Below are 16,113 nucleotides of genomic sequence, written 5' to 3'. Positions count from 1 at the left end.
TCTTTAAATCAAGTTGCTTTCACAAAAAATGTATGTACTAATAATCTATTCTGACATTATACTGGAGCATAAACCAGTTACTTATAATACTTACTTCTTACACTATCTAGCTATTTTTCATCAGCACCTGTAGTTACATGTTGAAATCTTTCCACAGCATTGTTCAATATTACAATATCAGTGTAATATTCTCCAAAATTTCTAGAAGCTGCACCTTACAATTATTAAAATGTGTTATGCTGTAGCAGAAACAAACCTTTTTGAAAAGTGAAACAAAGTCATTTTCATACATAACTTATTTCCAACATGAATAGTTAGTGGTAATTCTGATCCTTAAAATGCAAATAGTCTATTAAATATAAAAAAGGCTGCTTGTTGAGGTAAATTATAAAAATATGTTCCTTCTTATTAATGTTGTAGATTATGCTTCACCTGATCTTTGACATGAATTTAAGATGAGCTTCATAATGGTGTAATGAATCATCATCTGTTCCCCCAAAATTAAAGAAACAAAAAAACAAAAAACAAAAAAACTTGAATGCAGCAGTGCCAGAGAAATTAATAGTTGTTTTGTTTGGCCTTAAAAGTTCTTATTTTTGATTAAAGAGTTAAAGGTGAAGCTTACCACTCATCACAAAACATTTATTTTTTTAATCCAGAAAAACACTACTTATCATTTAAAGGGCAACAAATAAAATTGTCATTTAATTTAAACAAGCTTACAGAAATTTCATGGATAATTTAAAGAAGAAATTTAGTTATGAATATATCAGTCAAGGATTGACACAGATGATGTGATATGCCTTTGGACAGGCTCCAAATGTTAATCCAATAATTCTACTTACTGATCAGAAGCATATAACAGAGATGCAGACATTGTTCTCATGCCAGGGAAAACATCAGTACTTCTTTATGCAAAATCCAATTATTTCAGTCAAACTGATCCAGCCAGACCCCAACTTTGATGAATGAAAATTATAGACTATTCGTGTTTTAAAGACTTGTAACTAATAACTTATTTCAACACAACTGATTCATTAGTTATATTCAATGAACAAACAGTGTTGCTAACAGTTACTTTATTATTTCATCACTTAATGGAAGAACAATTTTAAAATATTGAAATTATAGAATGTTTCTCAAGAGTAAATGATCTTTTAGATTGATAATCAATTGTACCATTAATAAGGCATGAGACCACAAACATTACTTGTAAAAAAAAAATATTAAAAAAAATACAACTTTGGTCAAAAGTATACTATGGGTTTAAATAAGGAATTTAGGGCATGTACAAGAAAATATGAGTGACAAGGAAATTCCAGGGCCACTAAAATCCAAAAGCATTCTAGCAGCTCTTTACATGCTATATCAAATATGGGGATGATTTTGTTAACATGATTTAGATTTCTAACTTTGAAGAAACTGACAAGTTTATATTTGGATTGGGAAGATGTCTAAAATGTGGTGTCCAATATGATCCAAAAAGAAATCAAAGGTTTTTTTTTTTTTTAATCATGGTGCATGTGGCTAAGATGTTTCATAAACATTCAGCTGAGTAGATGATCATTGTTTATGCAGTTACAAGATGATCGCCCACCTAAGTACAAACTTATATCAGTACCCGATATAAAAAGTGAACTCTTTGCTAATAAAAAACAAACAAACATCATTAAACACCCACACTAGCTGTTAGATAAAATTGCATAACAAGGCAACTGTCATGAACAGTAAAGGGCAAGACGGAGAAGTTTTGGCCAATGATAGTGAATATATTGTAAAACTGAAACCAGTGGTATGGTAAACTTGAATATTTGTACAGAGGGCAACAAACTATTAAATGAAGCTCAAGCTAGTAATAATACTGTTGATTTCTCAACACCATGGATGTATCCAAGATATATAAAAATGTAATAACCATATCAAAGTAAAATTTTTCTTATATACAAAGGACATCCATTCTCTTATTAAATCTAATGAACAGTAGCTGATTGAAACTGTTATTATAAATAACAGTATTTCTTTCTGATGTGTACATTAAAAAAAAGTGCTGTTGTATAGTAACCATTTCATATAGCTGTTGAGTAACTCTGGCGTTTCAAAATCAGACATTTAGTTGAGTCCACTCATTCAACAAACAAAAAATTCAATCAAATGTCTTATTGCTTCATAGTGTACATATTACAACCAGTAATCTCTAGTGTGGAAGACTAGTGCATATTTATTTAATTTACCAGCTTAGTTTTTCTGTTATGAGATTGTAGTAGTAGCTAAAAAAGGCTCACATTTTACTTTATTTACCTTTGCACAAATATGCAACTTCTGAACTGAAAACAGCATATAATGCCTTATCACATTACAATATATAGTATCAAATTTAGTTTTATTTCTCTGTTTAGCATACTCTTGTCATAGCTATTGTTCTGAAAAGTGATGACCAACTAGAGCAAGTTCTCAACATTTCTATCATGGTATCTTCATCACCAAAACATGCATCACAAATTCTTAATTCTCTATTTAGACCTTATACAGATCTATAGTTGAAATAGATTTCACACACAGACACAAACTAATACAAAACCAATCTTTAAAAGCTGTTAAAACATTTTTTCTTGTAAATCACCATTAAAGGATAATAAAAGATTTTATAAAATACTGTATTTAAATTTAAAAAAAAAGCACACTTTGCAACCCTATTACAAACGTGTACTGTAATTGTGTTTTCTTTGTTAATATAACACTTTAGTGAGTGAAACAAAACACTAAGTACGTAAATATTAACATCCAAGTGCATACATACTTACCAATTGGTTCAACATGAGTTATGTGGTCAACAAAGTCTCTTTTGCCCAAGTAAACTGTTATCTAGGGGAAACAAACAAAAACAAAACTGTTTGTTTTTTGTTTTTTTTACAAGCAATGTACCACAAAAAAAATATTATACTGTTGCAATAAGTTTGTGTGTGTACACAACCATCCACTTAATCCTTTCATTTCGGGCTTGGTATAATGTACGTGTTTGTCTAAACACTTGCACCTGTTAAGTATTTGCAATGTAACTTTTGAAAAAACATGTATATCTTAAAATTTCATACACTTTTGGTAAAAATTATAAGTATTTCATGTATGTAAAATCAGATTTTCTAATGAAATATTTTTACTAAAGATTTGTTTGTAAAAAGTGTTTCATTACTAGTCTCAAAGCAAAGTGATTTCATGTGATGATTAAAAAACTATTCTTCATCCCAAAAATCTCAAATATTTGCATAATCTCTGAAAAGCTTCTAGATACATTTAAAATGTTTGTTTTCAGCATGTATAACTTTATGTTATTTTATATTCTCTAACTATGCAAGGTTTTTCACTTAACCAACCTTGTAACCATTATAAAAAAATTAGGAAATAAATAATGCTTTTTTCATGCTAGAATGACTATGTATTATAACAGGAAAATACAAAATATTTAGTCTAAATAGCTTAAGTCTCACAATATTATATATAAACATGCATATTTATTATTTTTCTTACTATATTGACCTTCCAGTCACACCTACCTAACATTACACAACTTGCATTGTCTGGACATGCATTCAGGTAATATATGCAGCAATATAAAACTTACCTTTAGTCTTCCCTGTTTTGTATTTTGTAAAATAGTCACATTTCAATGATCATACATTATAGAGAAAGAGAGATTATTACCATTTAAAAATAAATTATTACACTCATTTTTCTTAAAATGCAGAACAATAAATCAAGAAGCAAAGCAAACAATTAACTCTTCTCCCTAGGAACTTTGTACTAGGATGTTACTGGACATGGAGGATATCAAACATTTTTTTTAGGTCTTATATGTACACTTGAATAACCAAAACATCATATTGGTTCATTATTCATACTAACCAATTACCCATGGTACTCGTGCTCACTTGAGGTACCAGCAATTGGTAGGGATGATAGTGCATGGTGGCTATGAGTGATTTGCAGCCTTGTATTAGTAATCTCATTTTTTTTTATTTTCTTGTCCAAAAGGCAAAAACATGCCAAATACTCTGTAAAAGTTGAATCTGCATGTGACCTCTTCACATTAATTTTACTCCACTATGTACAGCAAATTGTTGTCAAATTTTATTCTGTAAATTCAAATGAAGAAATATAAAGTTCTCTGTGATGGGAAACAGAGGTGAAACAGGAAAACAGCAACCCCTATTACAAATATGCATGCACACAGAATAAAAATTTCAGGAAGTTGGGGGTTGCACATTGAGTAATAAGTTTTTCCAGTATCATACACATAAGCAAGAGCTTCATTATTTTGTGATATCGTATAGTGTAGTAAAAGTATACAGGGAACCATTTTAAAAAATGGGAAGAGTTGAACAGGGCCAGTGTTTGATTCAGTGCATAAGCCATATGTCAGCAAAATAAAAAGATAAAATGTTCTTATTTTATATTCCAGCTTGTCAAGATTAGTAATTTGAGTTTTTAATTTGTAAGAAGTTATCAATTTTGTATTTTGACATCACAAACATCTAATTTTAAACAGTGCTGCATTCAACATACCACACAACTCACTAGATTCTATATTTAAGTGTTATTTTAATATTTACTTTTAAATTAAGAAATTAATTCATACATAATATTAAAGTTTGAATTATAATTTACAATTTAATTTCAAACTTATTAACATAAATTCATAAAATAGCAGTTCCATAAAATTTTAAAAGCAAGTGAACAAACACAATTGCATAGCCTTTGACCTTTGACTTGTGGGGAAAAGGGTTAATGGTGGAAAAAATATTTTTACAGCTTACCTTTCCATTGGGAGAACTTTTCTTAAAAACCCTGAAACAAAAAAAAAAAACAGTTGTGAAAATGTTATTTCTAACATGCATATTGACATATAATAAACAAATATTAAGCCTCCAGTTTATATACATATGGACAATGGGAACACTGATTGCAATTAAAGGATCAATAAAAACTCTGAATATAAAATTATTCAATTAAAAAATACACCAGAATGTTGAAAATGATTAATTTTTTATTGTGCAAAAAAATTAATAAAACATCAGCACAATATATATGCTTTATACTTTCATACTTAGATATTAAAGTATAATTCTAAAATATGATAAAGTTTAACTTTCAAAAACTTCAAAGAATTTTAACATATTGAATCTTATTATTTCAATGATTCTTAAGTACATTCAAAATTTAAATGTTAACATGATGTACACAACTTGGTCAAAGTGCAAATGCCAACCTTTCAAGAGTTACCTTCAAAATCTAATTAAACTACTTTATTATCAATGTATGTTAATAAACTCAACATTAAAATATAGTTTATAATTTTTTTTATATAAACCAAGTTTAGTTTCTTAACCTAAAATGGAAATATACAAAATTCTCAGTCTGCATCTCTGAGTCAATGTGATGATGCTCCAATTGTTAATTTAAATATTTTTCTCTTTCCTTATAAGATCATTAGATTTTTCAACCAATTATAAAAAACATGCTATACACAAACAATCCAAAATGTGAAATTTCAACTCATTATCATTTTGCTTTACTGACATACCACTATATTTATTTGACCAACATGACATAAGAGGAGCACGTCCTTGGTCTTTTAAGATATTTCTATAATTCTTTTTAACATTGCTATTGGGCATGTTTATAACCAGCAGATAAAAAAAAATCTAAAATACATAAACCAAATGTTCTTCTGATTTGTTTCAATTGTAAAAATATCCAACAGATAATAAGGAAAGCTTTGTGTGTTTAGACTGAGTGTTGTTCTGGGCAATAATTAAATTATTTTTACCTATTTATAGGTTAGTTCTAAATCCATATACATTACTATAGTTTTGGGATATTTTATTCTTATGTCTGATATGTTTCAGTGTTCTAAAATGCACTTTTTAAAGCTACGTGAATTATTTTCAAACGTCAACAAAGTGAAAAAAAATACAGTTACTAAATAATGCACTTGAGTCCAAAAGCTGTCAAGGATAAATTAAATGTTTTCTTTTTTTATTCATGTTTTTGTTTATTGTTAAGTCTTTTTTAAACAAACATAGCCAACATTTAAGAATTAAAAACATTAAATTAGATAAGAGAACACTTAAGTGAAAAATTAAGTGATCATAATTTCTCTTTGAATAACATCTGTAAACTGCTACCTCATTACATAACTTAATAGTTTGTTTACCCTTAGCTCCCATCAGGTGATTCATTGTTTTGTTATGCTGCTTATACATGGTTCAAAAAACAATATAATTAAATAACAGCAGCTGTAAAAAGGCTAGAGATATGAAGTTGTTAGGGTGAATAACAGTAATTGTCTTTACCAAACTGCAGACATTCTAGAAAAAAAAAAAATCTTATTTCTTATTTTTTCAACTTTTCATTCACTCTATACTAGCAGTTTCCCTATAGTTGGCAACAGGTTGCAAAAATATGAGATAAAGTATCACATTATGTGGAGGACTTGACATGCATTTATGATATTCTATTAGGTTATACAAAAGAAATATAAAAAAACTGTAGTATAAAAAAAATTATCATAAAAATAAAGATCACCTTTCTCTCAGACTGATTAAGTAAAAGCTTCATATATGTATGAACAAATGTTCAATAAAAATGTTTACTTAACATTATGTTTTATATACAATATACTTGTAAGTTTTACTAAAAATTTGCAAATTCAAGGTTATTTAGTGATTAAAAAGTTGAAAAAAAACAAACTGCAAATGTCTCCAGAGGTTAAGAAAACATTAAAGAATAAAGGACCCCTTTTAATTCATCTAGGCTATCCTGTCCACTGAATTAAACCACAGACTAAAAAACAAATATAAAACTCAAAGCAGGTCTTTATCATAAAAATATTTAAAGTTTTTTCTTTAAACCATGCATAGGCCAGCCAGCCATCCTGTTAGAAAAATAAAGCTGTCATAGCTGAAAATAACTTCTACTCAGCCAAAAGTAATATTGGTGTCCCTTAGTCTTACCATTATTACCATTAAATATAAAAGAATATGATGAATCAACACTATCAATTCTCTTAACAAATTTGACAAGTGCCATATAAAAGGCTGTAAAGAAATATGTCTATAGGCATGGAGTATAAATTAACAATTTGGATAGAAGAGTGGCTTGATAGAAGAAAGCAGAGGGTTGTTACATATGGAGTTCAGTCAGACTAGATTAATGTTGCAAGTGGTGGAACTCAAGGCTCAGTCTTAGGACCAATGCTCTTTCTAATTGACATTAATGACTTAGATGAAGGAATGGTCAATAAGTTACTTAAATTTGCTGATGATAAATATGTTGGGTGTTGCCAGCTGTGATGAGGATGTTGCTGATTTATAAAAGGATTTAGTGAGTGGAGCATATAAATGGCAGATGGATTTTAATTATGACAAATGCGAGATAATGCATGAGAGTTATAATTTCAATTATAATTTGGATGGGAATATCCTTAACAGTGTCATGGAACAAAAAAGAAAAAGGATCTTGGTGTATTAATCGATCAGTTTCTTATATCCATCCAAGAAGTGTGCTACTGATAGCAGTAGAGCAAATAGAATTTTAGGTTGCATCTACAAAAATATTGAATACAAGTCTGAAGGGATTATAGTTTCATTGTACAAGTTGCTGGTTAGGCCATAACTGAATGTGTTCATTCCTGATCTCCTTGCCTTAAGAAAGAGATTGAATTATTGGAAAGGGTTCAGATGAGGGTTACTGAAACAATACTTGAAATGGAGAGGTTGTCATAATAAGAGAGACAAGATCCTTAAAATTGTTTTTTCTTGAAAAAAAAAAAGATTTAGAGGGGATCTCACTGAAGTTTAAGATTGTAAAAGGAGTTGATAATATTGAAGCATAAACCTTTTTCATACTTAACAGTGAGAATTAGAGAACTAAGATACAAATACAGATTTAGGCAAGGTGTATGCTGTCTTCACCTAAAATGCCCCAAGAGACCTAACACTGCTTACAAGCTGACTTTTTACAGATGAAGATATTTAATGTCCTTGTAGAAACACTAACATCCAAAGTTTATTCATTGAATTTGAATGGTTTACAATGTTTCAAATCTATAAATGTTCCTGGTCAAATTCTGGAGTTGTTTTTTTTGTTGTTGTTGTTAATAAGCATATATCACAATCACAGCTTCCAATGCTTACAATATACTGACTGTAGCAACCAAACAATAATGATCTATTACTGTTTCTTGGCTAGCTTTTATACCAATTAGTTGAGATTCTCAAACATTCAACAATATACGAAGACACGCTAGTGTTTTTAAATACTGGTGATTCTTGCTCTTGAGAATCTTCTAAAAATTTAAAAAACAGGCAGGACTTGTCCAAAACAAATCCAATAATATACGACACAAGCAAACTGAAACAAATGCAGATATTAAAATAAAGATATAACAGTATATCTGTTACACTCCCTCCTTAGAGAATTAAAAATTCTTTACACCAATTTTTAACTAAGATATTATATATGTACACATACACTGATAATTATACATTAAATACAATTTCAAAAATCATGACAGTACATATCAGAATCAAAACAAATAACCCAATGATCATAATATTACACAGCACGTGAAACTGCATCAGCACAGATGTTATCAACCCTTTCGACAGATTATCTACAGATCATACTCTTGTAATGTTAAACTCCAATTTAACAGCCTTCTGGTTTTGCCCTTCATTTAGTTAAAAACATGTCAATGGGATATAATCAGTGCAAATAACAAGTTGTTGAGATGCAGATACATAAACATTGAAATGTTGTAAAGCTAACACTGAAGCCAATGTTTCTTTTTTAAAAGTTGAATAGTTCTTTTTTTGACAGTTAAACTTTTGTAGCAGTTGGATAATTCACAATGTAATCAACTTTGTCTTTACAATAAGTCACTTTTTTGCCAAATTTAGTGAGATTGGCTTTCTTAAGCCTTTCAAAAACACCACATAATAAAAAAGTGTTCTTCATAGGCGTTACTGTAAACTACAATATCATCAATTTAAATTCTAATATCTAACACATTGTTGAGACATTGATTCATCATTCACTAAAAAGTTGCCTAAGCATTTTTCACCCCAAATGGCATTACATTCTACTGGTATAATCCATCAGGAGTAACACATGAAGAAATATCTTTTGCTCTGTCAGTTAGAGGAACAGCCCCCTATCCCTTGAGCAGTTCACATTTTGTGATATATCTAGCTTTTCTATTTTTGTCAATACATTCCTCCATTCTTTGAATGGGATAAGAATCTGTTTGTCAAAGCATTCCCTTTGGAAAAGTTTGTACAGAAGTTAACCAAACCATCATATTTAGGAACCAGTATAAAAGGTGAAGACCAATCACTTTTACTAAGTTCTATAATGCCATTCTCCAGCATACAAGATACTTCTTTATGCATTTTATCAGCCTTGATTAGATTGACACATGAGAGATATTGTTTTACAGGAGAAGCAACATCTTTATCAACATCATGAACAGCAACAGATTTGATTAGGAATGCCTGGCAATATACATTCATATTCAATCAATAAACTAGCAAGTCAACTTTTCAGTTTAAGAGACAAGTGATCAAGTTCAGAATTAAGACTGGCCAGAATGTAAGAGCAACACATTGATATGATACAGTTGAGTAGCCTTTCAATGATCAGGTGTTTTTACAACATGGTCTGTCTTAATGATTTTTCTGAACAACCTCGTAAGGACCATGGTACCTAGCTTTGAGTGGATGACCCATAGTGGGTAATAATACTAAGACCAAGTCACCAGGACAGAACTTACAATTTTCAGCCTTGTGATCATAAATGTTTTTCATTCTAGCTTGAGATGACTTCAAATTTTCTTGAACCAATTCACAAGTACCTAGTAGTCTGGACCAAAATGTGGAAACAATCTGGTAAGTACATTTCTTTTGGTTAATCTTCACACCATTGTTTTTCTTGCAACTTGAAAGGGACATGCTCTGAATCACCAAACACCAATTCAAATGGGGTCAACTCAAACAACTCCTGAAAAACAAATAATAAATTAACTCCTTCATCCCAATCCTTCTCATTATTGAGACAATAAGTCTGCATCATATTTCAAGGTAGAAAAGAATCTCTCAAGAGCATCTTGCAAGTAGAGATGGTATGCACTAGATTTAATCTATTTAGCACCAACAACCCAGACAAAATTTGATCACTGTTCAGACTGAATTCTCAGGCAAGTCAACAAAAGTAAAGAAATTAATCAAAGCCTTAGAAATGTTTTGGGCTGAAATGTTTCTTAAGGTGATAACTTCAGGGAAACAAGTGGATATCACAAGACAGTCAACAAATACTGGTTCTCTGATTAAGTTTCTGGTAAATCACACAACTGAAGGGTTCTTTGGGATAAGTTTCAAAGAAACAAAGGGAATTTTTTGGTTAATAAGTTTTACAAAACTTGTCTAATTCTTGGCCAAAAAAAAAAAAAAGTCTCAATTTTGACACGTCTTGCTGACTCTTAAATTAACTCAAATGGGGAATTTATAGGCCACTTTCAATATATCAGAATAATATGCTTTTGGAAAAACAATTTGATAAACTACAGCCCAGTCCTCTGACACTGGTACATTTGGCAGTCTCATTTTCTTATAAGCACAACATTTTTGAAAGGCAACCATTTGGAATTTTCTCCAGTTCATTCTTTGGGAGTGCATATTTAAATAGTGAAGAGATCCTTTTCTTGCTCAGTGATTAGTTTACTTCTAACAAATGGAACTTCACCTGGTGAACCAGATTCCTCATATCCATCATTGTTATTCACAGAAGAATTTTCAGTAGAACAATTATTTATAAGAGCCCTACTGGATCCAGAAAACAAACGTCTGAGAAATCTATAATGTCATCCCAACGTGTCTATCGTCTCTTTTTGGCTTATTTTATTGACCCGAGTTTGAATCACAGCACATAAGGGAAACACATCTAGATTCTCCTCAAAAATAACATCAACCTTAAATGAAATAGTGATTGGCTCATTAATCATCTTGGGTTTAACAACTTTCCCTCATTCAAATTGTTTCCCAACAATAATAATACACCCTTAACTGGCAGAGTAGGTCTTACTCCAACCAAAACTGGTCCCAAAAGTATGTCTGATGCTGAGTGTTATGAAAAGGAACATTAACCAAGCTACCCTCAATACCCTGACATTATCAGAATTACCAGTGGCAGAATGTGAATTTAAAGACAATACACCTTTTAAAAGTAATGGCTGAGGTGCCCCAATATCACACTGACAAATAATGCTGCTAATCCCATATTCTAAGACACAACCAACAAACAAAACAGATATAAATTTCTCCTTAACTATATCAACCTTTCCATCAGTGGCCAAACCAACATCTGGTGTTCTTGTGAATACAAATGCACTGGGTGTTGCTTCTTTTCTCCTTTCTTTTTCAAACTCCAACAACCAGGCATAACATGAGCAAGAAATTTAGAGAAATGGCAGATGGGACTTGATTTTGGTGAAATTTTACCCCGACTGCCTGAAGATTTTGAACATTTAAAAGCTAGGTTTTCTAGAAGAATTCTTAACTTCATTGGATTGAACAATGCAGGTTTTTGCTGAGATGGTAGAAATTTCTTTTTACAAAAAAGGATTTGTGTTATAGTGTAATAATTGGAAAGAACAGCTGCTTCCTGTAGTGTTTTAACTTTCTTTTCATCCAAGTAAGTTTTGAGGTTGTCACTTGTGCAGCATTTAAATTCCTCAATTGGACATAATTGTCTTAATTAATCAAAACTGTCACCAATACAAATAGAATTACACCACCAATATAAAGTAAACCTCTTTATGGGTGCATACCCATACATATTTGACTATCTTGCTTGTGATAACATTGAAACTTTTGGCAGTAAGCCTACAGTACTACTTGTATGCTTTGAGAATAGCTGCTTTAATCTTATAATCCATACAATCTTCTAGAGAAAGCAGCACAAGGTGTTTGTGCTTTACCAGTCATAAACACTCTGTAATAATGACGACTATTTTTCGGTTGACCATTCCATGGTTTGGGCAACCATTCTAAAAATGTTGGAAATATTTATCAACTTCATTTTCATTAAATGGTGATATTTTAATATATTGATTGAGTTCAAAATTTACATTTTGCCTTGGTTGATAGGAGCTGAGTCTAATTTCAAATTCTTTCAGCCTAATTTCTTACTTGGCTTTGATACAGGCTTGCTCAAGCTCAATTTGCCTGAGTTTTAACTGCATTTTTAACTTATCTTTATCACTTAACTCTGATTTGCTAGTAGACACACTACAGTATTCCTCTAATGCTTCCCCACACAACAAATTATCATTGACTAATATTTCAATAATAAGATTTTTAGTTCATTTTTTCTTGTTGATTTTTAACCTCTAATTCTAAAATTTTGAGCAGTTTACTTTGTAATATTTTTATAGTTGTTCGAGGAAGGATGATTCAATAAAGATGTGATAATAACACAATCAAATCTCATTGGCACTGAAACATATATTGAATTAAGATTTGAATTTTAATTTAGAAAGAATTTTGTCTCTGATTTCGATCTAGGATATGAGCCTCCAATGTATTTAAGTTACATATTATAATTTATTTCAAATGAGTGATTTATTATGTTATGTACATTATGTACTAGGATTTCAAGTAACTGGAAATTTGAATTTAGAAGTTGGTTAATTATTAATATGTATAAAATTTATGACATTTGCCAACAAGACTGATACACAATTTTCTTTCTTAACACAAATATATTTTATTATAAACACATACACACAAATATAATTTATAATGGTAGTTATTACAAATAATTATTTATATATAAAAACTTTACAAGTTCACAAATAATATTCAGTCTTCTACCTGGTGTGAAACTTCATATTTTATGAATGGATACTGTCATAACTCACTTGAGCTAGCTAGCTGTCTTAATTGGCCTCACTCTGCTTGCAAGCTGATTTTTTAATGATGAAGATACTTAATGTATTAGTAGAAATACTAATGTTGAAAGTTAATTCACTGAAGTCAAACAGTTTGTAATGTTCAAAATGTATAAATGTTCCTGGTCAAATTCTGTAGTTTTATGATTAATAAGTGTGTATCACAATTATAGCTTCCAAGGCTTGTACTGTACTGTCTATACCAATTAGGAGAGATTCTTGAACATTCAAAAATATTTGAAGACGTGCTAATGTTTTTGAACATTGTTGATTCTTGCTCTCAAGAATCTTCTACAAGAGAACTTGGACAATACACATGCATCAGGCTGAAACAAATGCAGATATTAAAATAAATGTACAACAGTAAATCCATTACAATATTTCCTTTTAATGTTAACATGACTCAACCATAATTGGTATAATAGGAGTGTTACTGAAATGTCATAATTGTTTTGTTTTTTTCAATTTGTACATTGTTTTTGCCTAAAGAAAGTTTTTTTGTTTTTTTACTTCAAATGATAATATTCTTTGCAGTTTAGGAAGTGATTTTAATGATATAAAAATATAACATGGAGCAAGAATAAGAAGTTATTAATGGACTCGTGAATCTGTTAGACCTGGATTAATTGTTGAGTTAGTTTGGATAGTGATTTTTGTCTGTTACTTAGTTTTACTGAATATGAAGCTCGTGCTTCAATGGAATTCTAGAGATGTGAGAAATACCACACTTAAGAAAATTGACTACTAAGCACTGATTGTGAAGTTACACCTATCATTAGTTCATGAAACAATGTAACTTACAAAACTTTCAGTCGAATAAATAAAACTTTTGTTATTGTAAGTGTACAAGGACTAGAGTTTTTTTTTTCCAGAATAATACAAAACATTCCACCCAACAATAGAAATACTGCAACAGTAAATATGAAAACCATGTTTGTAACTTTGTGTGAAAACTTACTAATAGGCAGTTATACAAACATGTGAGAATTTGTTTCATATCTGCAATCTTCCTTCTTAGCAGTTATTAGCTTTTATAGTAGATATGATAGACACCATACTAAACTTATGGTAAAGTAGAAAGGTGCTTTGATATCTACTATTTGTCCCCAAGATACAGGACCACACATTGTTTCAAGTAAACCACTGTAAATAAAACCAATTTTCAAATAACAATCCAAAGTAAGAATGATGAATAAAAAACTTCAAACTCCAAAATAGCATTTTTTTTTGTTTGTTTTCTAGCTCTGAACATGAAAAGATGGGATGTCTACTCGGATTACCAAACCCCTACATCATTACCTATATATAGTATGTGTTTGTCATGTGTAGTGAATGCTGTGGAGCGTACCACCGTCAACTTATATTACTATGATCAACGTTTCCAGGTGATTGTCCCATGATATGCCACAGCTGCTAGCTTTGGGCAATTTTCTTCACTTACAACAATCTCCAAAAGTTATCAACTGGCACAATAATACATCACTTTGTTAATAACTAATAGATTATCAGCCTACATAAGGTCAATGCACAACAATGATCAGTTAAAAATCATTAATAAAATGGGCAGGACAAAAAACAAGCAAATCTGCAAATTAATATTAAAACATTTAATAAAAGCACAAAGTTGTTGAACAATAGTAAAGTATTAAAATTGTTGCTTACACAAGTTAAATGAAAGACTGATTTATTCAGACGATGAGACATGCAGTTAGCCTAGAAATCTTCAGTGTAAATATACTGCATCCTTTGAATAAACATCATAAGACAGCATATATGTCACAAGGCTTATAGACTTCCCTGGGAACATTTTCATTTTTGAGATATTTAAAAGCTTGCATTTTTATTTGCTAAATTTTATCATTAAATTGATCATTTGGGATATCTGCACTTCATAACAAATTGTCATAAAAATTATAAAGGCAACACCTTACACAAAAGGTTTATTGTGACCAATACAGATGACTGGAAGTGGTCTTAGTGGTTAGTGTGGTCACACTATAGATCACAGGAGGATTCACGGTTTTCTGCCCATTGCAACAACAAAAAAGTATTCCATATTTATAAACTGAAGATGTGCTATGAAAGTAAACACCCAAATCCCATTACTTGGTCACAGAAGAGTTGCCGCTGGGTGCTGTTTACTAGCCGTCTTCCCTGTAATTTCTCTCTTCAAAATTAGGAACTGTTAAGTGCAACTAGTTCTGTTGTTCCTTTGTGAGAAAATTCAAAAACAAAAACTAGCATGGAAGCATTAGCAGCAGAAATAAGGGGATGAATTACAAAAAGTTAGTGCCCCCAATTAAAGAGAGGACAAAAGTATACTTACATCCTACAATTCCAAATCTCTTTTAGGCTTGTAAGAGGTACATCAGTATAATCAAATATTTCATAGATTGTTACACTTAATACGCTTTATTTGACACGCTGATAAAGATTCATTTGCTAACTGTAAAACACACAAAAATAAATAGTTTTTGACAGTATAAAGGAAAACCTGCTGGGGAGTGAAGTACTGCATATTAGAGATGAACAGAAGTTGTCATGTTACGTGCTGTGTGCTTCGCTTTTTAAGCATTATTTTGCGTATCCACTGATGCCATTGAACTACAATTCATGAGTTAAAACTGAACATAATGTTGATTACTCATACCAATGTGTTTTTACTTCCCTTAATGATAGGAAACTTTTAGTTTTTATTTTTAAATTATAAGATGCATGCAACATATCTAAAAAGAAAACATACCTCATAAGTTTAATTATGATATTTCTTATAAAAGGAAGAAAATAGAGAATTTCAGCTTCTACTTTCCCCTCCAAGCATACAATGCTGCCACTGTCTACATATAGAAGTATTTTCCTAATACACTTTTTTTATTCCCACTCCCACAAAATTATACACAATTTCTACTTTTTACACAATGTTCATAACATTTTCATAAAGATATTCACAAGCATGTCACATTTTCAAACATCAGTGCTATTTTCCTTTTTTTCACATGAGGTTTTTAAAAATGTATCCAAGTTGAGCTACAAATGTTTTAGGCCAGATGGTTAAGACACTCGACTCTTAATCTGAGGGTTGTGGGTTCGAATCTCTATCACATCAAACA

The 16,113-nt window shown here is 30.6% G+C and overlaps 1 protein-coding gene across 6 annotated transcripts in view; it reads right to left on the bottom strand.

Moving 5' to 3' along the window:
• The window catches only part of LOC143256893 (beta-arrestin-1-like), a 64,238-nt gene that overhangs the window by 16,408 nt on the left and 31,717 nt on the right, over nucleotides 1-16,113 (bottom strand). For 5 of the 6 annotated variants that reach the window (XM_076514719.1, XM_076514720.1, XM_076514715.1 and 2 more), the window contains 2 exons: nucleotides 4,812-4,842; nucleotides 2,802-2,862 (listed from right to left, as the gene is read on the bottom strand). In XM_076514719.1, the coding sequence (XP_076370834.1) occupies nucleotides 2,802-2,862; nucleotides 4,812-4,842 (92 nt within the window). Of the gene's footprint in view, nucleotides 1-845; nucleotides 960-2,801; nucleotides 2,863-4,811; nucleotides 4,843-16,113 lie in introns of those variants that run through there. The other variant, XM_076514721.1, reaches the window with a different exon arrangement.

Source organism: Tachypleus tridentatus, chromosome 7, assembly GCF_004210375.1.
Source record: "Tachypleus tridentatus isolate NWPU-2018 chromosome 7, ASM421037v1, whole genome shotgun sequence".
Taxonomy (NCBI): domain Eukaryota; kingdom Metazoa; phylum Arthropoda; class Merostomata; order Xiphosura; family Limulidae; genus Tachypleus; species Tachypleus tridentatus.
Note: the sequence above shows the minus strand (reverse complement) of the source record. Positions and strands in the feature narration are given on the sequence as shown.